Source organism: Scyliorhinus canicula, chromosome 6 (genome assembly GCF_902713615.1).
Source record: "Scyliorhinus canicula chromosome 6, sScyCan1.1, whole genome shotgun sequence".
NCBI lineage: Eukaryota > Metazoa > Chordata > Chondrichthyes > Carcharhiniformes > Scyliorhinidae > Scyliorhinus > Scyliorhinus canicula.
Genome location: NC_052151.1, coordinates 67,067,289 through 67,093,684, shown reverse-complemented (window position 1 = coordinate 67,093,684; position 26,396 = coordinate 67,067,289). Strand labels below are relative to the sequence as shown.

At 50.4% G+C, this 26,396-nt stretch overlaps 1 protein-coding gene across 4 annotated transcripts in view; it reads right to left on the bottom strand.

The window, feature by feature from the left end:
• Positions 1 to 26,396, bottom strand: part of LOC119967209 (vacuolar protein 8-like) — a 126,288-nt gene that overhangs the window by 46,100 nt on the left and 53,792 nt on the right. For all 4 annotated transcript variants that reach the window (XM_038799429.1, XM_038799430.1, XM_038799431.1 and 1 more), the window contains 2 exons: positions 23,519 to 23,638; positions 9,885 to 10,007 (listed from right to left, as the gene is read on the bottom strand). In XM_038799429.1, the coding sequence (XP_038655357.1) occupies positions 9,885 to 10,007; positions 23,519 to 23,638 (243 nt within the window). The remainder of the gene's footprint in view (positions 1 to 9,884; positions 10,008 to 23,518; positions 23,639 to 26,396) is intronic.

Genomic DNA, 26,396 nt, shown 5'->3' with positions numbered 1-26,396 from the left:
GCTCCCCCCAGAGGGGTCAACAAGTGCGGCTTAGGTCAATCCATCTTCGGATGCAACACTGGGCACGATTCTTCTGAAGGATTTCTAAGTGTGGTCGTGAGCAGTAACTGCCGCAAGATTCCCGCCGCTGGGTCCAGTGAGTATGGCAACGCAATACAATGTTAATTCGTCCACTTAACGATGGTGTTGAGCTTTTTGAGTGTTTTTAGAGCTTCACGGCAAGTGGAGACTATTCCATCACACTCCTGACTTGTGCCTTGTAGATTGTGGACAGGCTTTTACCTGATAATCCATATAAAAAAAACATGGGGCAGAATTCTCTGATAATGGAGCTATGTCCCCACGCCCACGAGAAAACGGGCACGAATCACTCTGTACTTACCTGGAGAAAGTCCAGAGTGATTCTCCGTTTTGCAGGGGGCTAGCAGGGCCCTGGAGTAGACCATGCAGCTCCGGCTGCCAATACGAGGGTCTGCACTTCCGGCCAGAGGCAGCGGTGCCGTGCAACATGGCGGGCCCACACAGCGGACCGGCCCCGAGAATATAGGCCCCCCTTAGATCACGCGCGCCCGCCGATCGGTGTCGCCCAATCGCGATCCTGGCCATCCTGGAAGCCCCCCCCCCGGTGACGGATCCCCCTCGCCCCCGGTGACGGATCACCCCGCCCCCACCAGGGTGGCCATGGACCAAGTCCGTAGCCGCCACTCCAAGTGCCCGCCAGCTGGAACCATGAGTGAACCATGCCGCTGGGAACTCGGCCAGTTGCTGGCGGAGAATTGCCGCGGGGGCCTCTTTCAATGGCCCCTGACCAGCGCCGCGTCGATCGGCAGCGATTCTCCGGTCCCCAGAGAATCGCAGGAGTGGCGTTAGACCCGATCGCGGGTCTGATGCCCATTCTCCGCCCCCATGCCGAGCATGATTGCGGCCCGGAGGCTCGGAGAATCCCGGCCATAGTTTGTCATGCAGTAGGTTTTTCTGCATTTAAAAAAAGGGCTGTGATGGCATGAGCCATTACACTGGAGACGAGTGATGAAAGTAACTGAGGCTTTAATACACTAAACAGCAAGCCGCCTGCCTCCGGACCCAAACTGGGTCCGGAGGTGGAGCTTGCCACCTTTAAAAATAAGCCCGAGGGGAGGAGCCACAAGTGGAGCCAGCCTGGACAAGCCCAGGCATGCACAATACAATACAATGCCATACAATGCAAGACCATGGTTTACCACATTCACCCCCTGTTTAAAAAAAAGTCCAGCGGGGGTGAAGTGGTCTTAAAGGTCAAGTCTGTCGGGGGCCTCGACCTTCCGCCGTGATCGCCTCAGTTCCGGCTGTGGTGTTGGCGCCGGCGTCGAGACCTGCGCGTCCGGGAGCGTGTTGTCTTCTGCTTCTTCACCCAGATGTTGAGTCGGCGAGGGGGGGGAGGGGCGATGTATGGGCGGAGGTGGTGGTGCTTGTCGTTGGTGAACCTGCAGGAGTCAGTTTGTGAGGAAAATGGGCAGGGGTGGGGGAAGACGGTGTAGGGTGGGGGGTGGTGGTGGTGGTCTCCGGGGAGCCTGCAGGAGCCAAATCCCGAAGGGACACCGTGTCCTGCCGCCTGTCCTGGCGTGCCACGTAGGGATATTGTGTGTTTGCATGGAGCAGCAGGACCTTGTCAACGAGGGGGTGGGTTTTATGGCTCCTCGCATGCTGCCACAGAAGGACGGGCCCTGGGACTGTCAGCCAGGACAGAAGCGAGACCCCGGAGGTGGATTTCCTGGGGGAGGCAAACACACATTCATGAGGAGTCACGTTGGTGGCTGTACACAGGAGCGACCGGATGGAGTGGAGCGCGTCGGAGACGACCTCCTGCCAGCGGGAGACTGGGAGATTTCTGGACCGTAGGGTCAGAAGGACGCCTTCCAGACCGTCACATTCTCCCTCTCCGCCTGTCCATTTCCCCGGGGGTTAGAGCTGGTCGTCCTGCCTTCGATGCCTTCGCTGAGCAGGAACTGACGCAACTCGTCGCTCATAAAGGAGGAGCCCCGATCAGTGTGGATGTAGGCGGGGAACCCGAACAGGGTGGAAAGGCTGTACAGGGCCTTCATGACGGTGGCAGAGGTCATGTCAGAGCAGGGGATGGCGAAGGGGAATTTGGAGTACTCGTCAACGATGTTGAGGAAGTACACGTTACGGTCAGTGGAGAGGAGGGGCCCTTTGAATCCATGCTGAGGCACTCAAAGGGGCGGGAGGCCTTTACCAGGTGTGCTCTGTCTGGCCGGTAGCAGTGCGGTTTGCACTCCGCGCAGACCTGGCAGTCCCTGCTCACGGATCTGACCTCCTCAATGGAGTAAGGCAGGTTGCGAGTCTTGATGAAGTGGAAAAAGCGGGTGACCCCCGGGTGACAGAGGTCTTTGTGGAGTGCCCGGAGTCGGTCTACTTGTGTACTGACACATGTACCGTGGGAGAGGGCATCTGGGGGCTCATTGAGCTTCCCAGGTCGCTACATGATATCATAGCTGTAGGTGGAGAGCTCGATCCTCCACCTCAGGATCTTGTCATTCTTAATCTTGCACCGCTGTGTGTTATTGAACGTGAAGGCAACCGACCTATGGTCAGTGAGGAGAGTGAATCGCCTGCCGGCCAGGTAATGCCTCCAATGTCTCACAGCTTCTACGATGGCCTGGGCCTCCTTTTCAATGGAGGAGTGTCGGATTTCGGAGGCATGGAGGGTACGGGAGAAGAAAGCCACGGGGCTGCCCGCCTGGTTGAGTGTAGCAGCCAGAGCAAAGTTCGACGCATCAATCTCCACTTGGAATGGGATGGACTCGTCCACAGCGTGCATCGCGGTTTTGGGAATGGCTGCTTTGATGCGATTGAAGGCCAGTCGGGCCTCAGCCGTCAGGGGAAAAATGGTGGATTTGATCAGTAAGTTATGCGTATCTTGTCCGCATAATTGGAGACCCACTGGGCATAGTACAAGAAGAACCCCAGGCATCTCTTCAGGGCCTTGGAACAGTGCGGGGGGGGGGGGGGGGGGGGGGGGGGGGCGGGCAGTTCCAGGAGGGGGGGGCATGCAGTCGGGGTCGGGCCCTAGGACTCCGTGTTCCACAGCGTAGCTGAGGATGGCCAGGCGGGTTGTGCGGAAGACTGATTTTTCTCTATTATAGGTTAGATTCAGGAGTTTAGTGGTGTGGAGCAAGCGCCGGAGGTTCTCGTCATGGTCCTGCTGGTCATGGCCGCAGATGGTGACATTGTCCAAGAACGGGAACGTGGCCCGCAACCCGTACTGGTCAACCATTCGGTCCATTTCTTTTTGGAAGACCGAGACCCCGTTGGTGACGCCAAAGGGGACCCTGAGGAAGTGGTAGAGGCAGCCAAGTGCCTCGAAGGCAGTGTATTGCCGGTCCTCTGGGCGGATAGGGAAATGGTGGTACACGGACCTCAAGTTGACTGTGGAGAAGACTCGATACTGCGCAATCTGATTGATCATCTCAGGTACGGGCTGGTTTAGCACACTGGGCTAAATCGTGGCTTTTAAAGCAGACCAATGCAGGCCAGCAGCACAGTTCAATTCCCGTACCAGCCTCCCGAATAGGCGCCGGAATGTGGCGACTAGGGGCTTTTCACAGTAACTTCATTGAAGCCCACTCGTGACAATAAGCGATTTTCATTTTTTTTTTTTCATTTTCATATGTGGGGGACGGGGTACGCATCGAGCTGAGTGTAACGGTTAATGGTCTGGCTGTAATCGATGACCATCCGGTGCTTCTCCCCAGCCTTGATGACCAGCACTTGGGCTCTCCAGGGGTTGTTACTAGTCTCAATGATCCCCTCTCGCAGGAGTCACTGGACCTCCGACCTGATGAAGGCCCTGTCCTGGGCACTGTACCGTCTGCTTCTGGTAGCGACGGGCTGACAGTCCGGGGTGAAGTTTGCAAAGAGGGAGGGTGGGGCGACCTTAAGGGTTGCGAGGCTACAGACGGTGAGGGGGGGTAGGGGTCTGCTGAACTTTAAGGTAAGGCTCTGAAGATGGCACTGGAAGTCGAGCCCCAGTAATAGGGCAGCGTAGAGATGGGGGAGGACGTAGAGCTTAAAGTTAGTGTATTCTATGCCTTGTACAGTAAGGGTTGCGACACAGTACCCCCGGATTTCTACTGTGTGGGATCCGGAAGCCAGGGAGATTTTCTGGGTCGCGGGTAGGATTGGAAGGGAGCAGCGCCTTACCGTATCTGGGTGTATGAAGCTGTCTGTGCTCCCGGAGTCGAAAAGGCAGGCCGTCTCGTGCCCGTTGATCCGGACGGTCATCGTGGACTTCGCGGGGTAGGGCGGCCGGGACTGGTTTAGCGTGATGGAAGCGACTTCGGATGGCGGCCGGGCGGGCTGGGCTCCCAGGAGGCTGCGGAGTGGTCCCAAGATGGCGGCCCCCATGAGTCGCGCATGGCGGGTGGCATGGGCGATGGCTCCAAGATGGCGGCCCCCATGGGTCGCAGGTGGCAGCCGAAATTGAAGATGGCGGCGAAGATGGTGGCGCCCACAGGTCGCACATGGCGGGTGGCGCGGCAGCTGGGGGCGGCCCCAACAGGCAGCAGGCATCAGGCAGCGCTGCTGGGCCGAGAAGGTTTAGGGGGGGAATCGGGCCTGGCAGGCTCTTGCAAAGTGGCCCTTCTTCCCACAGCCGTTACAAGTTGTGTTCCGTGCTGGGCAGAGTTGTCGGGGGTGATTACTCTGGCCGCAGAAGTAGCACCTTCGGCCTCCGGCGTTGGCGGGCTGCTGCGCGGCGCAGGCTTGCGTCGCGCCCGGGTCGGTTGATGGCTGCGCCCACGAGGGTGACGCGTGGTCGGAGGTGTAGGCCCCATGTTCTGGGAGGCCACCTCCAGCGCGTTGGAGAGTTGTACTGTCTCTGGGAGGTCGAGTGATCCCCCTTCTCGTAATCGCTGGCGGATATAATTAGAAATCATGCTCGGGACATAAGCGTCCCTGATCAGCAGCTCCGCGTGCTGGGTAGCCGATATCGCCCGGCAGTCATAGTTCCGGAAGAGTATACGTAAGGCACACAGGAATTCTGCGAGTGATTCACCAGGGCGTTGCCATTTTGTGGCGAGGAGGTGCCTAGCATATACCTCGTTAACGGATTTCACGTATTGTCCTTTAAGCAGCGTTATTGCCTCCGCGTACGAAGAGGCGTCCCTGATGAGGAGAATGACAGGGGGCGGCCCCGACAGGCAGCATCTCCCACTGACGTGGATTAAACCACCTACCTGACCAGCGGGATTGGCAGCGCTGCTGGGCCTAGAAGGTTTGGGGGGGGGGGGGGGGGGGGGGGGGGAGAATCGGGCCTGGCAGGCTCTTGCAAAGTGGCCTTTCTTCCCACAGGCGTTACAAGTTGCGTTCCGTGCCGGGCAGCGTTATCGGGGGTGATTACTCTGGCCGCAGAAGTAGCACCTCGGGCCTCCGGCGTTGGCGGGCTGCTGCGCGGCGCAGGCTTGCGTCGCACCTAGGTCAGTTGATAGCTACGCCCACGAGGCCCACGAGGGTGGCGCGTGGTCGGAGGTGTAGGCCCCATGTTCTGGGAGCCACCTCCAGTGAGTTGGAGAATTGTACAGTCTTGGGAGGCCGAGTGCTCCCCCCCCCTTCTAGTAATCGCTGGCGGATATAGGGCGGGATTCTCCGACCCTCTCGGAGAATCGCCTGGGGCCGGCGTCAATCCCGCCCCCGCCGTGTCCCAAATTCTCCGCCCCCCGAGATTCGGCGGGGCGGGAATAGCGCCACGCTGGTCGGCGGACCCCCCGCGGCGATTCTCCGGCCCGCGATGGGCCGAAGACCCGCCGCTGACAGGCATCTCCCACCGGCGTGGATTAAACCACCTACCTGACCGGCGGGATTGGCAGCGCGTGCGGGCTCCGGCGTCCTGGGGGGGGGGCGGGGCGATCTGACCCCAGGGAGTGCCCCCACGGTAGCCTGGCCCGCGATCGGGGCTCACCGATCGGCCGGCGGGCCTGTGCCATGGGGGCACTCTTTAAACAATTTGAACAATCCGAGTTTATCCAACCTCTCCTCACAGCTTCCCCTGCAGACCAGGCAACATTCTGGTAAACCACTTCTGTACCCTCTCCAAAGCATCCACATCCCTCTGGTAGTGTGGTGACCATAATTGGCAAATGCAATTGAGGATATTGGCTTGTCCTCCCTCAAAAGACCCAACAGCGGATTATGATTGGTTATTATTATGAATCACCGCCCATAAGCATATTAGTGGAACTTTGTAACACCATAGATAACGGCCAGTTTCTCCTTTTTGATTTGGGTGTAATTTTGCCCTGCTTGTGAGTGAGTCCTTGAGGCAAAAGCAATTGGCCTTCTGATCTGTCCTCCATCTTATGCAATAGAATGGCCCCTATCCCATATGGCGAGGCATCGCATGTGTCAACAGTTGGCTTGCCCGGGTCAGGATGAGCTGGTTTTACCAAGCAGGAAGCTTCCTTTTGCTGCTCCTTTCAGTGCCAATGTGGTTGTTTCCTTAGTAACTGGTGTAGTGGTGCCAACACATGGCCAAGATTGGAATGAACCTGCCATAATAGTTCAACACACCCAGGAAATATTTCAGCTCGCTACATTTCTGAGTGCTGGGGCCTCTCTTTTGGCTTAGACTTTTTCTTTGAGGGGTGCAGACCTGTAACATCCACTCGGAACCACAAGTACATGACATCTGTGGCCTGTAAGGTACATTTTTCATTGTTAAGGTGGACTCCCACATCTCTGAATCTCTTTAATACCTCTTCCAAACTTGACATGTGATCTTCATGTGTGATTCCAGTGACTAAAACATCATCTAGGTAGCCCATTACCTTTAAGATACCCTGAAGATGGTTTTCCAGGGTATGCTGGAAAATAGCATACATCCAAGGAAATGCCGAAAGATAGCCGCCTGTACTGAGAGACCCTTATGTGTTTTGATCGTAGCGAACATTTGGAATTTCTTGTCTAATTCCAACTGTGGGTATACATGGCTGAACTCAGCTTGGAGTAGGCGAGGCCTCCTGCCAGCTTGGCATTGAGGTCGTTGATGAGGGAGATCGGGTACTTATCCACCTGGGCGACCTGGTCTATAGTGAGTTTATAGTTCCCACCTTTCCTTATTGATCAGTCTGGCTTCAGTACGGGATGATGGTGTCTGCCCACCCTAAAATTGGTTAAATAATTCCCATTTCCTCGAATCACTTTAGCTCTGCTTTGATCTGTTCATGCAGGGCGTATGGACGTCTGTCCCTAAAAAGCTTTGACCTTCATATACCTGATCCAACCTAACACATTGTGAAACACATTCTGCCATCTTCGCAGGTAATCTTGAAAACCGCTGTTTGCGACTTTTTAAATTTCCAGCCAATTTAGTTTAATTCACGGCGACAATTCCTTCCCATCATGCTTTGTGTGTGCTCCTCTACAACAGTCAAAGGCAGCTGGGCCTCTTTGTAAGCTATTGGCGTACTGGTCATCCCAAGGATTTTAAAGGTTTCCCCAATATAGGTTAACAGCTTCACCGTCATACTAGCCAAATTCAGGGTCTGAACTCTTCCTGAATATAATCAAACATCTTCTCCCCCATAACCGTAACTGAGGCCCTGGTATCGACTTCCGTTTTCAAGGACCTTCCATTCACTAGCAGTATTATTTCTATTGGGACTGTCTTATTTAATTTGATGACATTCAGATGGGACATTTTGTGCTCCTCCTGAGAGCTCTTCTCCGCTTGGTTTGGTGGTCTTATGGATTGCTGCCGTTACTGTGTTTTTGTGTCGGTGCACTCTGCCTCACGCAGATATGGGGCGGGATTCTCATACCCAGCGAGACCACTCCGGCGTCGGCTCACCCACTCAATGGAGTATGGAATTAAGGTCATCGTGGATTGTATTAGGGACAACAGTAGGACTGAAGGTTGAGAATTCCCCATGACCTGATATTCTACATTCTAGTGTGTTGAAAGAGGAAAGAGGTTGTGAATGCATTGATGATCATCTTCGAAAATGTGTTGACGATCATCTTCCAAACTGCATTGGTGATCACCTTCCAAAATTCTACAGATTCTGGAATGTTTTCTGCAGATAGGAAGTGAGAAAACGTCACCCTAATTACTTAAGGAGAAAGGGAGAGAGAAAATGGAGAACTACAGGCTAGTTGGTCTGACATCAGTAGTAGGGAAAATGCTGGAATCTGTTATAAAGGATGTGATAAATGAACACTTAGATAATAATGACCTGACTGGGCATAATCAACCTGGATTTATAAATGGGAAATTATGTTTGACGAACCTGTTGGAGTTTTTTGAGGATATTACTAAAGAATTGATAAAGGAGAGTCAGTGCTTTGGATTTTCAGGTGGCAGGAGGCTAGTTAGCAAAATGAAAGGACATGGGTTAGGGGCTAATATACTGGCATGGATTCAGGATTGGTTAAAATAGAAAGTAGGAATAAATGGGTCATTCTGGCACTGGCAGGCTGTTGCTAGCAGGGTACCTACCGTAAGGATCAGTACTCAGGGTCCAGCTGTTCACAATATATATCAATGATTTGGGTGTGGGGAACAAATGTAGTATTTCTAAGTTTGCAGATGATACAAAGCTAAATGGGAACGTGTATTGTTAGAAAGATGCAAAGCGGCTTCAAGGGGATTTGGACAGACTGAATGAGGGGGGCAAGAACATGACTGAGGGAGGGAGGGTGCTGGCTGTGAAAGGGATTGGTGTGTGGCTGACCGAGGAAGGAAGGTTGGGTGGGTGGGTTACTGGGTGCTGGCTATGCAAGGGGCTCAGGGCATTGCTGACAGAAGAAAGAAGGGAGGGTTGTGGCGGATCTTTGAGGGCCCCTGGGGGAACAGAGGGAGGAAGCTGGACCACACGAAGATCAATATGTGCAGACGGGAGATCCAGCCACATTCTCAAGGCATCAATTCACACAGCCTGACTGATGCTGCTGGATTGCAGGTAATGATTGCTTGTCTGGGTGCCCTTTAACTATGGAACTTGGACCTTCACGCTTGCGAGATAAGGAGAGATCTCCTGTCTGCTCCTGCCACACAACTGGCTAGGCACCTCATCATGTCTATCTAACTGGCTGGCCACTGTGATTGTGTGTGGCCAGTTGTCTCACCTTTTAAAAAAATAAATTTAGAGTATACAATTTTTTTTTTTTACAATTAAGCCTGGCCAATCCACCTAACCTGCACATCTTTGGGTTGTGGGGGTGAGACCCACGCAGACACTGGGGTAATGTGCAAACTCCACAGGAACAGTGACCTGGGGTCGGGATCGAACACGGGTCCTCAGTGCCATGAGGCAGCATTGCTAATCACTCCGCCACTGTGCCGCCCCTTCCAGCTGTCTCACCGATGAGCAGAGATCCCATGTACTTAGGTCCCGTTGTCAGGGTACTCCATGCTGCAGCAAGATTCTGGCCTGCACTTGCCCCATTCCAGCTTCTCCTGCATCTGTCACTCCATTTGCCCAACCAGAGGCTGCATGCTGTCAATCGCCCAGGTACTACGCTCTGGAATTCCGTCTATAATACGCTCCATATCTCTCTTCTGTTTAAGACCCTCTTTAAAAGCTACCCATATGACCAAGGTTTCACCTTCTTTGGGACATTTTCCTATGTTAAAAGAGCTATATATAAATGTAAGTTAATACTAGTTGGAAAGAAAAGTCAACAACTGAAATAGGATAGGAGTCAGTGCTATGATCTGCATGCTGTTAAGTTGGTTTCTTTTTCAGTTTACCATACAGGGTTCAGTGTGTAATTTGATTATCTCAGTAAATCCAAGAATACTACACTTACACATTATGGAAGAAACATTGCATAGGAAGGTAAATGCCATGGCCATCCAGTATTAAAGTAAAACTCCACACTCTATTTACCTGATCTTGTAAGGTTGAGGATGGCACCTACTGCATTTTGTTGCACTCTGGGATCATACGACTTTGCAAGACCCAACAGAGATCTAATTCCCCCTTCAGCGGCAATAGCTTCTCTGTTTGAAACTGAAGGACAAACAGCAAAGAACAACAGTCATTAAATTAATTAAAAATAAGCTAATTAACATAATTTCAAATATTATCATTTTGGCACAGAGTATTACTAAGTGGGGACTCTTTTTTATTTGTTCGTTCCTGGAATACGGGAGTCGCCGGCCGGGCCAGCATTTATTGCCCATCCCTAGTTACCATTCAGAAAGTGATGGTGAGCCACTTTCTTGAACCGCTGCAGTCCATGAAGTGTAGGTACACCCACAGCCCTGTCAGTGAGGGAGTTTCAGGATTTTGACCCACCGACAGTGAAGGAACAGCAATGTACTTCCAAGTCGGGGTGGTAAGTGACTTTGGTGGTGGGGTTCCCAAGTATTTGCTGCTCTTGTCATTCTGGATTGTAATGGTCATGAGTTTGGAAGGTGCTGCCTCAGGAACTTTGGCAAGTTACTGCAGTGCATCTTGTAGATGGTACACACGGCTGCCACTGTTTGATGGTGGTGGAGGGTTTGAATATTTGTGGAAGGGGGAGCAATCAAGTGGGCTGCTTTATCCTGGATGGTGTTGAGCTTCTTGAGCGTTGTTGGAGTTGTACTTATCCAGGCAAGTGGAGAGTATTCCATTACACTCTTGACTAGTGCCTTGTAGACGGTGGACAGGCTTCATTGGGGTCAGGAGGTGAGTTACCTACCATAGGATTCCTAGCCTCTGACCTGCTCTTATAGCCACAGTTTTACTATGGCTGGCCCAATTCAGTCTCTGTTCAATGGCAACCCCAGGATGTCAATTGTGGGGGATTTAGCACTGGCAATGCCAGTGATGGTTAGATCCTCTTTTGTAGGAGATGGTCATTACCTGGCACTTGTGTGGTGCGAATGTAACTTGCCACTCATCAGCACAAGCCTAGATATTGTCCAGGTCTTGCTTCATTATCTGAGGAGTTGTAAATGGTGCTGAACATTGTACAGTTATCTGCGAAAACATACCCACTTCTGACCTTATGATGGAAGGGAGGTCATTGATGAAGTAGCTGAAGATAGTTAGGCCTAGGGCACTATTCTGAGGAACTCCTGCGGTAATGTCAAGGAGCTGAGATGATTGATCTCCAACCACCACAACCATCTTCCTTTGTGCCAGAGATGACTCCAACCAGCGTGGAGTTTTCTCCTGATTCCCATTGACTCTAGTTTTGCTAGGGCTCCTTGATGCCATACTTGGTGAAATGCTGCCTTGGTGTCAAGGGTAGTCACTCTCACCTCACATCTAGCATTCAACTATAGCTGGTGCGGTTGCAGTTTGGAACGTGTTGTTGAAGGATCCTGGGGGGGGTTTTGCGGTGCATCTTTTGATGGTACACACGGCTGCCACTGTGCTTCTGTGGGAGGGAGTGAAATGTTTAGGTAGTGGGCGGGGTGCTAATCAAGCGGGCTGCTTTGTGCTGGATGGTGTTGAGCTTCTTGAGTGTTGTTGGAGCTGCACTCATCCAGGTAAGTGGAGAATATCACTCCTGACTGGTGCCTTGCAGATGGTGGACAGGCTTTGGGGGGTCAGGAGGTGAGTCACTCCCACAGAATCCATGGCTCTGACCTGCTCTTGTAGCCACAGTATTTAAATGGCTGGTTCAGCTTAGTTTTTCTGGACCATGGTAAATCCAGGATGTTGATTGCGGGGTAGATAGAGAAATACAGCAAAGAACAGGCCATTCGGCCCACGATTTTGTGCCGAACTTTTGTCGTAGGTTTATCATAGAATTTTGGACACCAAGGGAAATTTATCATGGCCAATCCACCCAACCTGCACATCTTTGGACTTTGGGGTATTCAGTGATTCAGAAATGCCATTGAATGTCATGGGGAGATGGTTGGGTTCCCTCTTGTTGGGGATAGATTGCCTGCCACTTGTGTGGTGCCAGGAGAGACTGTAGTGTGGTGGTCTTGCCACTGGACTAGTATCCAGAGATCCAGTGTAGGAGGACCCAGGCTCAAATCCTGACATGGCAGATGGTGAAATTTTAATTCAATAAAAATCTGAAATTAAAAATCTAACGATGACCATAAAACCACAGTCGATTGCAGTAAAAATCCATCTGGTTGGTTAACTCAGTCCAAGGGCAATTCGGGTATGGGCAATTGAACTAAAATGGCAGGGGATGGGAACCTATGTAAGGATTCAGAACAGATAAAGAACAAGTGAAAAAGACAGAAATGAGAATTAGAAAAGTGATAGACAGAAAGATAAGATAATGACACGGTAAAAAATAGTAGGGACGGGACAGGGAATGTTAAAAAGAATTAGCATTAAGGTTTGTAACTGAACACAAGGAGATTGCAAAATAAAATGGATGAATTAGTTGCGCAGGGAGATGTAAAGGGATATGATATCGTTGGAATTACGGAGATATGGTTCCAAGGTGACCAAGGGTGGAAACTAAACATTGAGGGCTATTCAGTTTTTAGGACCAACAGACAGAAATGAAAAGGTGGTGGGTGTTCAAATCAGTTACAGTACAATAGAGGATGAATTCTGAAGTGTATACGGGATGGTTTTCTGGACCAAGGGAACAGGCCATCTTGGACTGGGTGTTGTGCAATGAGAAAGGATCTAGTTGTGAGAGAAACCTTGGGAATGAGTGACCATAATACGGTAGAATTCTTTATCGAGGTGAATAGTGAGGAAGTTGATTCTGAGACCAGGGTCCAGAAGCTCAATAAAGGTAACTATTTAAAAAAAAAACATTTAGAGTACCCAATTATTTTTTTTTCCAATTAAGGGGCAATTTAGCGTGGCCATTCCACCTAACATGCACATCTTTGGATTGTGAGGGTGAAACCCACGCAGACATGGGGAGAATGTGCAAACTCCACACGAACCCAGGGCAGAGATTCGAACCCAGGTCCTCAGCGCCGCAGTCCCACTGCTAACCACTGCGCCTCATGCCACCCAATAAAGGTAACTATGATGGTCTGAGGAATGAGCTGGATATGATGGACTGGGAAACATTACTGAAAGGGAGGACAACGGACACGCAATGGCAGGCACTCAAGGAACAAATAAGTGAACACCAAAAGTTGTTTATTCCTATTTGTTGCAAGAGTAGGAGGGGAACTGTGACCAAACCATGGCTTACAAGGGAAATTAGAGATAGTATGAGATTCAAACAAGAGGCAAGAAAAGGCAATGGACCTGAGGATTTGGAACAGTTTAAAATTCAGCTTAGGTGGGCTGAGGGATTGATTAAGAAGGGAAAAATACAATATGTAAGTAAACTACCGGGGAACATGAAAACTGATTGGAAAAGTTTCTATAGGTATGTAAAGAGAAAAAGGGTCCCTTATAGTCAGAAACAGGGGAATTCATAACAGGGAACAGAGAAATGCCTGAGGAACTGAATTCGTACTTTGCTTCTGTGTCCAGAAAAGAAGACATGAATAATGTACTGAAAGTTCTGAGAAACACAAGTTTTAGTGAAGAGCTGGAAGAAATTAGTATTAGTAAAGAAATGGTTTTGGGGAAATTAATGGGATTGAAGACGGACAAATCTCCTGGGCCTGATAATCTTTATCCCAGAGTACTTAAGGAAGTGGACCTAGAAATAGTAGATCCATTGGTGGTCATTTTCCAAACTTCTTTGGACTCTGGAATGGTTCCTACAGATTGGAGGGTAGTGAATATAACCTCACTGTTCAAAAAGAGAGGTAGAGAGAAAACAGGGAACTAAAGACCAGTGAGCCTAAACTAGCAGTAGGGAAGTTGCTGGAGTCCATTATCGAGGATTTCATAGCACAGCCTTTGGAAAGCAGTGGTGTAATCAGACAGAGTCAGCATGGATTTACGAAAGGAAAATCATACTTGATAAATCGACTAGAATTCTCTGAAGATGTAACTAGCAGAGTTGACCAGGGAGAACTGGTGGATGTGGTTTATTTTGACTTTCAGAAGGCTTTTGACAAGCTCTCACAAAGCAGATTAATATGTAAAGTCAAAGCCTGTGGGATTACGGGTAGTGTGTTGAGATAGATAGAAAGTTGGTTAGCAGACAGGAAGCAAAAAGTTGGAATAAATGGGACTTTTTCTGATTGGCTGGCAGTGACTAGTGGGTACAGCAGGGATCTGTGCTCGGATCCCAACTGTTCACATTATATATTAATGATTTGGACGAGGGAACTAAATGTATTATCTATGTATTTGCAGATGATACATAGTTGGGTGGGAGGGTGAACTGTGAGGAGGATGCAGAGATGCTTCAGTGGGATTTAAACAGACTGAGTGAGTGGGCATATGCATGGCAGATGCAGTATAATGTGGATAATGTGAGGATATCTGCTTTGGTAGCCAAAATAGGAAAGCAGATTATTATTTGAATGGGTGTAAATTGAGAGAGGTGGATACTCAGCAAGACCTTGGTATCCTTGTGGATCAGTCACTGAAAGTAAGCACACAGGTACAGCAGGCAGTAAAGAAGGCTAATGGTATGTTGGTCTTCATAGCAAGAGCATTTGAGTATAGGAATAAGGATGTTTCATTGTAATTGTATAGGACACTGGTGAGGCCACACCTGGAGTATTGTGTGCCGTTTTGGTGTCCTTATCTGAGGACGGATGCTCTTGCTATGGAGGGAGTGCAGCGAAGGATTACCAGGCTGATTCCTGGGATGGTGGAACTGTCATATGAGGAGAGAAAGTTGGTGAGGATTATATTCATTAGAGTTTAGAAAGGGTGAGTGGGGATCTCATAGAAACGTTTAAAATTCGAACAGGATTAGACAGGGTAGATTCAGAAAGAATGTTTCCGATGGTGGGGGAGTCAAGAACGAGGGGTTGTAGTTTGAGGATAAGGGGTGAACCTTTTAGGACTTTCGTTACCACAGAAAGTAGTTGATGCCAAAAAGTGGTGTAATTTCAAGAAGGAATAAGATATAGCTCTTGGGGCTAAAGGGATGAAGGGATATTGGGAGAAGGTGGGATCAGGGTATTGAGCTTGACGATCAGCCATGATCACAATGAATGGCGGAGCAGGCTCAAAGGGCCGAATGGACTCCTCCTGCTTCTATTTTCTATCTTTCTATGCAAAGGCTGGCTCAGTCAGCGACACCGATACCTCTGCATGCAAGAATACAAGAATTTTTTTAAATTACTGACCACTGATCAACCCAAGCCTGAATATTGTCCATGTCTTGCTATATATCGACAAGGACTGCTTCATTATCTGTGGAGTCGCGAATGGTGCTCAATATTGTTTATCCACGAACATCCTTACTTCAAGCTGAATGTACCCCAGAAGTCCTCACTCACTGACTATGTGAGGAATTGTTTGGCTATTTCAACTTCCAATGGACAATTACCTTGTGTCAGGAACCCTCTGAAACACTGAGTTAAAGTTGGCGACTTCAGATAGGTCTGACTTGACCCCTGAGTTACACCCCCGACCCTCAACTACTCCCCTAGCCGCCCCACCGACCTGACTACACCCATGACCCCCTGACTTTCCCCCAACCTGACCACCAAAACCCCTCTGACTAACACACCGACTGTCCATGGATCAGAATACCTACTCTCGACTAGCCGACTACCTCCAGGACCTTCGACCCCCTGTCTATCCCCTTAACTCAACTTCTTGCCTCAACCCCAACTACTCCCCAACCGCTAATCCCCCAACCCATATTTCCCCCTCAGCATCAGCTTGTTAATTTTTACACAGATAAAAATGATTTGAAGTGGGAGTTAAATTAGAATATCATCAAACCAGATTTCTATTGTCTGCTGTAACATCTAGGACAGAGCCAGATGTGGGAATGATTGTATTCTGCCTCATAGGACCAAACCTTTCAGTCTGAGGATTGACAAAGACTGAATGTACAATTGAAGATGCGCGTTGGGGACTTCCGGTGGCGGCGATGTCCGAGTGAGCCGCACATTCGGTGGGCTCTCACTCCGGCGGGGCTGAACAGCTGATTCCCCGCGATAGCGGGACCACGGGGGCGGCAGAAAAGCTGCCGTGAAAGAAGAGGAGAGCGAGCTGCAGCAAATGGAAGTGTGGGAGGCCAGCAGGTGAGGAAGAAAGAGAGAGACGGAGGCAAGGAGGAAGCTGACCTGAAGGGTAAGATGGCAGACCCACGGACCTTCCTTCCTCCAGGACAAAGGGGAAAAAAAGTTTGGAGTTGCTGAGGAGGGACAGCTTGGACCCACTTCAGATGCCCAGGAGGGTAAAAATTTAAGGAGCTGGGCAAAGGAAAGCGGCAGCGAAGGCGCTGAGGAGTGGGCTGCGGCACATGGAACAGCGGGATTCCAGAAGGCAGAAGAAGAAGGAGAAAAAGGGACAGAGACAAGGACCTGAAGAAAATTACCTGGGACCTAAGATGGCGGACCCACGGACCCCGGACTCAGTAATCCAGCTGGCGCTGGATGACATGCTCCAGGTAATGAAGTCCAGTTTTGAAGCGCTGAAGCGGGACAGCTTGGACCCAATCCAGAAAGCGGTGGATCAGCTGAACCAGAGGCTGGACGCCCAGGATGTTAAAGTTAAGGAGCTGGGAGAGGCGGTGGAGGAGCAGGCGGATGCGCAAACAGTTGCAGCGCTAGAAGTGGACGGCCTGAAGGAGCGGCAGAGAAGACTGCTGGACAGAGTAGAGGAGCTGGAGAATAGAGTCCGCAGGAACAATCTGAGGATGGTCGGCCTCCCGGAGGGGGCGGAGGGAGCTGATGCTGCAGCGTTTGCAGCAGACCTGCTGAAGCAGTTGATGGGGGCCGAAGCCTTTCCGGGACCGCTGGAGCTGGAGGGGGCACACAGAGTGCAGGCGAGGCAGGGGCGGCCGGGCGGACCCCCCCCCCCCCCCCCCCCCCCCCCCCCCGCCCGATGGTGATTAGGTTCCACAGGTTCGTGGACAAGGAGCGGGTGCTGCAGTGGGCAAAGAGCGCCAGGAGCAGCACGTGGAACAACAGAGTTCTCCGCATTTATCAGGACCTAAGCCAGGAGGTGGCTCGGCGGCGAGCAGCCTTTAAGAATGTCAAGGAGGTGCTGTTCAAGAAGCACGTGAAGTTTGGTCTGCTGTTCCCAGCTCGGCTATGGGTCACGCACCAGGGTCAACACCACTACTTCTCCGAGCCTGAAGAAGCGATGGATTTTGTGAGGGACCTGGGGCTGGTCCCGAAAGGAGGCCCCAAGGACGCGAATTAGGGCCCGAGGATTTCTGTGGAAAGGAACGCCGAATGTGCCTGGACTGCTGCTCAACGGTTTGCTGGGCCAAAGGGGCCAAGCGGAACATTTGAGACTCTTTCCTTTGTTCATGGACAGTTATGTGCTTTTTCTCTTTTTTCTGTGGTTTTTTCTTTTTTTTTTCCTGTTTGGGCTTTTTGTGCAGCTTGCGGAAGACACTGGAGCCGGCCTCCCCAGTGGGTGGGGAGGAGGGCGGGGAAACAAGGGGAATGGGACAGGAAGGCGCCGGAGTGTTGAGTCACCGGGCTAGCAGATTGGCTAGTCAAGGAAGTCAGATGGGGGGGGAAGTTACAGCCAGTAGATGGCAGGGGTGGGGGTATCGGGGGATGGGGTTAGGGGAGGGGGGGGGGGTTGTTCTGCTGACGGGAGAGGGACTTGAAATAGGCACTGGAAAGGAGGTTGAGGGGTGAGGCAGCCAAAGGGCGGGCCAGGAATGGCGCGACGCACGGGTCAGGGGCCGGCCCGAGAAAGGCTATGGCTGACCTGCGGAGTAGGGGGGGTGGGATGTGCCCCCCGGCCAGGCTGATCACCTGGAACATCAAGGGACTGAATGGGCCGGTTAAGAGGGCACGGGTGTTCGCGCACTTGCGGGCTCGGAGGGCGGACGTAATTATGTTGCAGGAGACACATCTGAAAGTGTCTGACCAGACCAGGCTAAGGAAGGGCTGGATTAGCCAGGTCTTCCACTCGGACTTGGACTCGAAGTCCAGAGGGGTGGCAATCATGATCAACAAGCGGGTGCAATTTGAGGCAGAGGGCATATCCGCAGACAGGGGGGGCAGATACCTGATGGTACGGGGCAGGCTGGAGGGGAGAAGAGTGGTGCTGGTGAATATATATGCCCCGAACTGGGATGACGTGGACTTCATTAAAAGAGTGCTGGGGAAGATCCCGGACCTGGATTCTCGCAGGCTAATAATGGGAGGGGACTTTAACATGGTCCTTGACCCGGCTTTGGATCGGTCGTGTCCCAGAACGGGTAGACTCTCAGCAATGGCAAGGGAGCTGAAAGGGTTTATGGAGCAAATGGGGGCAGTGGACCCCTGGAGAGAGGGACAGCCAACAGGAAGGGGCTACTCGTTTTACTCGCACGTCCATAAAGTATATTCCAGGATAGATTTCTTCGTACTAAGCAGGGATTGTATAGGGGAGGTAAAGAACACAGAATACTCAGCAATTACCATTTCAGACCATGCCCTGCATTGGGTGGACCTGCAGTTCGGGGGAGCGAGCTATCAACGCCCGCAATGGAGGCTAGAGGTGGGACTGCTGTCGGAGGAGGGGATCTGCGAGAGGCTTCGGAAATGTATAAAAAATTACCTGCAGGTGAATGACACTGGGGAGGTCTCAGCGGCGACCGTGTGGGAGGCGCTAAAGGCAGTAGTGCGGGGGGAGCTGATTTCAATTGGGGCCCACAGAGCCAAGGCAGACCGGGCAGAGATGGATAGATTGGTCAGGGAAATGGGTCGGATAGATGAAGAGCACGCGGAGTCCCCGGGGGAGGTTTTACTCAGGGAGAGGCAGAGGCTACAGGCGGAACTGGGGGCACTATCCACGAGCAGGGCCGTGGAACAGCGAGGGGAGTGGTGTACGAGTATGGGGAAAAGGCTAGCAGAATGTTAGCGCAGCAACTCAGGAGGAGGGAGGCGGCCAGGGAAATAGGTAGAGTGAGGGACGAGGGGGGGCGCAAAGTGGAGGATCCGGCAGAATTGAATAGGGTATTCCGGGACTTCTATCGTAAGCTGTATACTTCGGAGCCGCCGGAAGAACCGGAGGGGATGAAAAGGTTTCTGGACGGGTTAACATTCCCAACAGTTGGGGGGGGGGGGGGGGGGGGGGGGGGCGAGTGGAAGAGCTGGGGGCCCCGATTAGAGTAGAGGAGGTATTGGGGGGCCTAAAGGCCATGCAGTCGGGGAAGTCCCCGGGGCCGGATGGATACCCAGTAGAGTTTTATAGGAAGTTCTCTGAGCTGGTGGGCCCGGTCTTGGCGAGGGTTTTCAATGAGGCAAGGGACAGAGGGACCCTGCCGCCGACAATGTCACAAGCCACCATATCTCTGATATTGAAGCGGGGTAAAGACCCGGAGGTGTGCGGGTCCTACAGGCCAATCTCCCTGATTAATGTAGACGCCAAGCTCCTGGCAAAGGTACTGGCGGGTAGAATGGAGGACTGTGTACCGGAGGTGATTGGGGAGGATCAAACGGGGTTCGTGAAAGGTAGGCAGCTGGCGGCCAATCTGAGGAGATTGCTCAATGTGATAATGATGCCCCCGGCGGGTAGAGAGGTGGAGGTAGTGGTGGCAATGGACGCCGAGAAGGCCTTTGACCGGGTGGAGTGGGACTATCTATGGGAGGTGCTCGGACGGTTTGGGTTCGGGGAGGGATTGGTGGATTGGATCAAATTATTATTTCAGGCCCCGAGGGCCAGCGTCAGGACCAACAGAGAAGTGTCGGAGTACTTTAGGTTGTACCGAGGGACCAGGCAGGGCTGCCCGCTCTCCCCGCTGCTGTTTGCGCTGGCCATAGAGCCGCTGGCGATTGCGCTGAGAGCCGCAGAGGGTTGGAAGGGGATGGTGAGGGGCGGGGTTGAACACAGGGTTTCTCTTTATGCAGACGACCTGCTCCTGTACGTGTCGGACCCAGTGGCCGGGATGGGAACTATACTGGGAATGCTGAGGGAGTTCGGCCAGTTCTCAGGATACAAATTAAATACGGTCAAGAGTGAAATGTTTGTGGTCCAGGCAAGGGGCCAGGAGAACAGATTGAGAGGGCTACCGTTTAGGCTAGTTGAGGAAAATTTCCGGTATTTGGGAATCCAGGTGGCACGAGACTGGGGCAGGCTGCAGAAGTTAAATTTGGCCAGGGTGGTGGAGCAAATGAAGGGAGAGTTTCGGAGATGGGATGCACTCCCGCTGTCGCTGGCAGGGAGGGTGCAGACTGTAAAGATGACAATCCTCCCTCGATTTTTGTTTATTTTTCAGTGCCTCCCGATCTTTATCCCACAGTCCTTCTTCAAAAGAGTTAACGGGCTGATCATGAGCTTTGTCTGGGCGGGAAAGTCTCCGCGGGTGAAGAAGGCGATGTTGGAGAGGAACCGCAGCGAGGGAGGGCTGGCTTTGCCGAGTCTGGTCAATTATTACTGGGCGGCCAACATCGCTATGATAAGGAAGTGGATGGTGGGTACGGGGTCTATTTGGGAGCGGGTGGAGGCGGCTTCGTGCAGGGGCTCCAGTTTGGAAGCCCTGGTCACGGCTCCTCTACCGCTGCCGCCGGCCAAGTACACCACCAGCCCGGTAGTGTTGGCGACCCTGCGGATATGGGGCCAGTGGAGGAGGCATGTGGGGGAGATGGGGGCGTCTGTCTGGGCGCCAATCTGCGACAACCATCGGTTTGCCCCCGGCAGAATGGATGGGGGGTTCCGAGTATGGCGGCGAGCAGGGGCGGGAAGGGTGGGTGATATGTTCCTGGAAGGGAGCTTCGCGAGTTTGAGGAGCTTGGAGGAGAAATTTGGGTTGGTAAGGGGAAATGATTTTAGATACCTACAGTTGCGGGACTTTGTTCGTAGACAGGTCCCATCTTTCCCGCGCCTCCCGCCAATGGGGATCCTAGACAGAATAGTCTCTGGGAGGGACGAAGGGGAGGGTAGAGTCTCTAATATTTATAAGGTGCTCATGAGGGAGGAAGGGTCCCAGACAGAGGAACTGAAACTTAAATGGGAGAAGGAGATAGGCGGGGAAATGGAGGATGGGCTGTGGGCAGAGGCCCTGAGTAGGGTAAACTCGACCGCGACATGTGCTAGGCTCGGGCTGATCCAATTTAAGGTCGTTCACCGGGCCCATATGACGGTGGCTCGGATGAGCAAATTTTTCGGGATAGAGGACAAATGCGCTAGGTGCGCGGGAGGACCAGCGAACCATGTTCACATGTTCTGGGCATGCCCTGAGCTGAGGGGGTACTGGGAGGGATTTGCGGGGGTCATGTCCCAGGTGCTAAAAACAAGGGTGGTGATGAGTCCAGGGGTGGCAATTTTTGGGGTTTCGGAAGACCCGGGCGTCCAGGGGGAGAAAGAGGCCGATGTGTTGGCCTTTGCTTTCCTGATAGCCCGGCGACGAATATTATTGGCGTGGAGGGACTCGAAGCCCCCGAAGACTGAGTGGTGGCTGGCGGACATGTCGAGTTTCCTGGGGATGGAAAAAATTAAGTTCGCCTTGAGGGGATCTGTGCAGGGGCTCACCCGGAGGTGGCAACCATTTATTGACTTCTTTGCGGGAGAGTGAGCGTCAGCAGGGGGGTGGGGGGAGGGGGGGGGTGGGGTAGAGTAGAGTAGGAGGGAAAATATGGCGGGTAGTACCGGTGGGAGGGGAGCGGGCTTGTGCAATATGTTACGGTGGAAGTATTGAAAGTACATGGATGTTTGCACATTTTTGCCTTTTTTGCTTCCTTTCTGATGATGTCTGTAACTGTTTATAAAGCCAAAAACGACCTCAATAAAATTGTTTATTAAAAAAAAGAAGATGCGCGTTGGGATCCTGTGGAAGTCCTGATGTGCGGACATTCATGGAAATTACCTGGGAAGTTTCAACATCTGATGGGAATTTTCTTGCTCCCCAAGACACTGGGATGTCTCCAATTCTGTGGGAGATTTTGGACAGCTCTGCGATGCTTACCTGGATAGCTACCCAGGAAATTGTCAATCTAACATCTAGGTAACTAAATAACTGACCACCAATCCTCCAACTACTCCCCAACCATCTGGCTACCCTTTCATAGCACAGGACTACCTTCCCAATCTGACCTAACCACTCTCCCAACCACCTGGCTACTTCTTGACTTGACTAACCCCCAGCCCCCCACCCCTCCCCCACTCCCAACCTGACACGACTACCCACCCAACCATTGGATTACCCCCTGACCCAACTAACCCTCCCTCAACCCAATCTGACTCCCCTCCTGATCACTTAACCGCCCTCTAACCCAACCAGACTACCCTCCAAACCACTCCACCGCCCCTTCAACCTGACTACTCCCAACCTGGCCTGACTATCCTCCCGAGACCTGACTAACCCCCCGATCTATACCCCTCCAGACCCAACCTCCCCAACACCTGACCCAGTTTACTATGTCCCTGTGTCAATTATCTACTCACCTGCAACCATATACCGACTTACCTAGCTCACCCACTTCACTTACTCATCCCACCTACCTATTCACTCATCCATTCACTAACATTCAGACCTTTAAACTTACTATACAGCATCTAGTGCTATAAAAAGGTGGGGGGCAAGGGGTGGGAGGGGTTTTGGTGTCCTGTCATGCTGGACTCTATGCGGCTCCAACAGAGTTCCCTGAGGATTGCTGTGCTTGAGTTGGAGGAAATGTATGGGTGCAGTAACAAAGTAGCAATCCAATTATCCTTGCCACCTCTCAGAAGAACAAGGCCAAAATGTCCAGTCGGTTGCGATTATTCTTATAGTTGTGTTTTTCAAAGATCTCTATTCACAAATTGATGCAATGTGTCTACAGCTGCAGTTAGGTTGCCATGTAAAAAGGAATTGGCCCTTATTTTTATTCGTTCATGGAACATGGGCATCGCTGGCTGGGCCAGCATTTATTGCCCATCCCTAATTGCCCTGGAGGGGCATTTAAGAGTCAACCACATTACTGTGGGTCTGGAGACACATGTAGGCCAGACCAGGTAAGGATGGCAGATTTCCTTCCCTAAAGGACATTAGTGAACCAGATGGGTTTTTATGATCGGCAATGGTTTCATGGTCACCTTTAGACATTTATTTCCAAATTTTTATTGAATTCAAATTTTATTATCTGCAATGGTGGGATTCAAACCCGGGTCCTCAGAACATTACCCTGGGATCTGGATTACTAGTCCAGTGACAATACCACTACACCACAGCCTCACCTGTAATGGATGTTGAAGGTGCTACAACTTATTTTTTTATTATTATATTTAAAATATCTGTCATTCTCAGAGGAGAAATCATCAATGGTTTGAAAGGCATCATGGTAGTCGGCTGCAATCATAGAAAATGTATCAGGTAAATTGTCAAAACTCAAAATGTTGAGGCAAGGATTGCACGCCCCAGACCCGCTAAAACACAAGAATGCATCTTAGTCTTCAGCACCTGAAACACAACAAAGTTGTACACCAGGAGTGCATATTATGAATTTGGGCATGCCTCTATCACCATTTTACATCCAGCAAATCTAGTAAGATACAGTAGAAATAAATGTTTGATTTAGATTATTCAAGCACCTACAAAAGTACCATTTAGTAGTTTTACCGTTCTGTAAACGTACCTGAGGTAGCTAAGGTTGCCACACATGCACTGGAGTTGCACTGTACAGTGGCATCTCCAGAACCAAGCAGCTCCAGTATCGGCTCCAGGAGTCCAATCTGTACCACTGTCTCTTTGTTCACTGTAGAAGTAAAAGATGAAGGAAGATCACGTGCAAATGGCTCCAAAGTTACAATGGTAATCCACAAAGATAGGAAAGCACTTAATCTATTATTGGAATGAACCAGCTTGATGAACGGTGCTTAAATTGAAAACCAGCAGCAGTATTCAAAAAAGCACTGATGCTTGTATTTATATATATATATATATATCATATATCCAGTTACATATTACAGTCTCAGATGAATTACTTAAACACTGGAGCAGGAAATTAAATAGAAAAATTAATGCCTCACCCAATTCTTCAGGTATGAGCCAAAGTAGATGATACCTGAAGGCTATTCAATTTAATTAGAGGCTGCTTTCCTCTTGTTTGTACCACTTTGTTTCTGGGCACAGTACGGAAAAAAAGGCATGGGACTTGGCAATGCTGAGTCTGAACTGAACCTATTTTAACTGTGCGTATTTTTGGTTACAGGTCAAACATCTGCTCCACTGTACTTCACAAAAGCGTTAGTATTTAAGTTCTATGTAAAGTTCAAGTGGCATTGTTGTGGCTTATGACTAGGTTCTCCTCGGTTTTTGCTCGTTCCAAGTCAGGTGAAGGCTGTCTCAGTTCAACTCTTTGTTCCACCTCATAACAAATATCTTTGAAAAAAAATCGCCTGTTAGTACAAAACTTGAAAGTTGCTGAAAAGAGAGACATGTCACTGAATCTTTTGATTTTGCATTCACCAGGACAAATATAAGAATGACAAGAAACAAACATATAAATGAAAAACAAGAGTAAGGCTGCATAGCTGCTCGAGCCTACTCTGCCATTCAATAAGATCATGGCTGATCTGACTGTAACTGCAACTCTACATTCCCACCTAGTCCCAATAACCTTTCACCCCCTTGCTGGTCAAGAATCTATCCACCACTGCCTTAAAAATATTCAAAGATTCTTCTTCCACTACCTTTTGAGGCAGAGGTTTCCAAAGACTCACTATCCTCTGAGAGAAATAAATTCTCATCTCTGTCTGAAATGGGTGACCCTTTACTTTTAAACAGTGATCCCTGGTTCTATATTCTACCACAAGAGGAAACATCCTTTCCGCATCCACCTTGTTAAGACTCCTCAGGATTTTATATATTTCAATCAAGTTGCCTCTTACTCTTCTAAACTCCAGTGGATACAAGCCTAGCCTGTCCAACCTTTTCTCAGAAGACAATCCACCCTTCCCAGATATTAGTCTAGTAACCTTCTCTGAACTGCTTCCAGCACAGTTACATCCTGCCTTAAACAAGGAGATCAGTACATCCTGCCTTAAACAAGGAGATCAGTACATCCTGCCTTAAACAAGGAGATCAGTACATCCTGCCTTAAACAAGAAGATCAGTACTGTACACAGTACTCCAGATGTGACCTCACAAATACCCTACTTATGTATTCCATTCCCCTCACAATAAACAATAATTTTCTATTAGCTTTCTTAATTACTTTCTGTACTTACATACTAACCTTTTGTGATTAATACAATAGGACACCCAGATCCTTCTGTATCTCAGAGCTGTACAAATTCTCACCATTTAGATAATATGCTTCTTTTTTATTCTTCCTGTCCAAGTGGACAATTTCGTATATTCCCACATAAGACTCCATTTGGCAGAACTTTTCCCACTCACTTAACCGCTCTAGATCCATTTGTCACCTCCTTATGTCTTCTTCATAACTTACTTACCTCTGTCAAATTTCAAATGACTTCAATAATTCATACTACAGGAGAAAAAAGTGCTGCTTTGTTGGCAAGTGGTCTTTAAAATGTTGGCAAGTTTAAAGAGAATGCAGGAAATTGGTAAGGAGTGTATTAATTGGTTTTATTTTGATGTTTTTATAAATAAAGAGTAGTTCTTCGCTTTCACTTTTGCCTTTTGCAGAATGAGAGATTGGATATAAAAGTACCTTTTGGACAAATAAAAGGATGACAATGATGTTTTGGATGCCAGTGTAGAACTAATGGCATCTTTTAAACTGTGACCCACGGCTTGCGATCCCTCCTTGACCACTTCAAATTCTTCAGTCTCTCCACTACCTTTCACATAGTCAACTGCTCTATCCTCTTCAAACATCTTTCTTCCACAGGTTTCCTCTGCCGCAGTGCTCTTCTCAGGTGGAATTGTCTTTAATTACCCTAAGTTCCGAGGACGAGAAAGTTGGAGTGCCTCCCTGTGTGGAATGGCGCTGGCTGTTAAGCGCAGTCATGTCCACTTCCACCTCATTATTTATACATGTGCCTGTTTCACGTTGAGTCTTGTGGCAGGAAGTCAGGCTCTGGCCATCATGTCCAGGCGCAATGTTTAAAAGGCACTCGGACAGTCAATCACTAAGAGCGCCAAAACCCTGTAAGAAAGATGCACAGCAGAAGGCAGCAAGGTCCAGCCCCAATGTTTAACAGTGCCTCCTTGGAGCATCTCCTCCAGGCCATTGAGCTTTGGCGTACTGTTCCTGAGGAATGACAGTGGGAGGCCCATCTGACTGACCATGGCAGCCTGGGAGAAGGTCGCCAGGGAGGTCAGCGCCAACAGGGTCCAGAACAGGACTGCCCTGCAGTGAAAAAAATGGATGAATAATCATATCTGCTCCACTCGGACAAGTGAACCCTACTCTCCCAACTCACACATCGGCGTTAATTTTGTGTTTCTGTCAGGACACCAAGGCATCACTGTCAAGGCCAGCATTTTTGCTGCTCATTCCTAAGTGCCCGTTAGAGGGTGGTGGTCTGTGCCATTATTGAGCC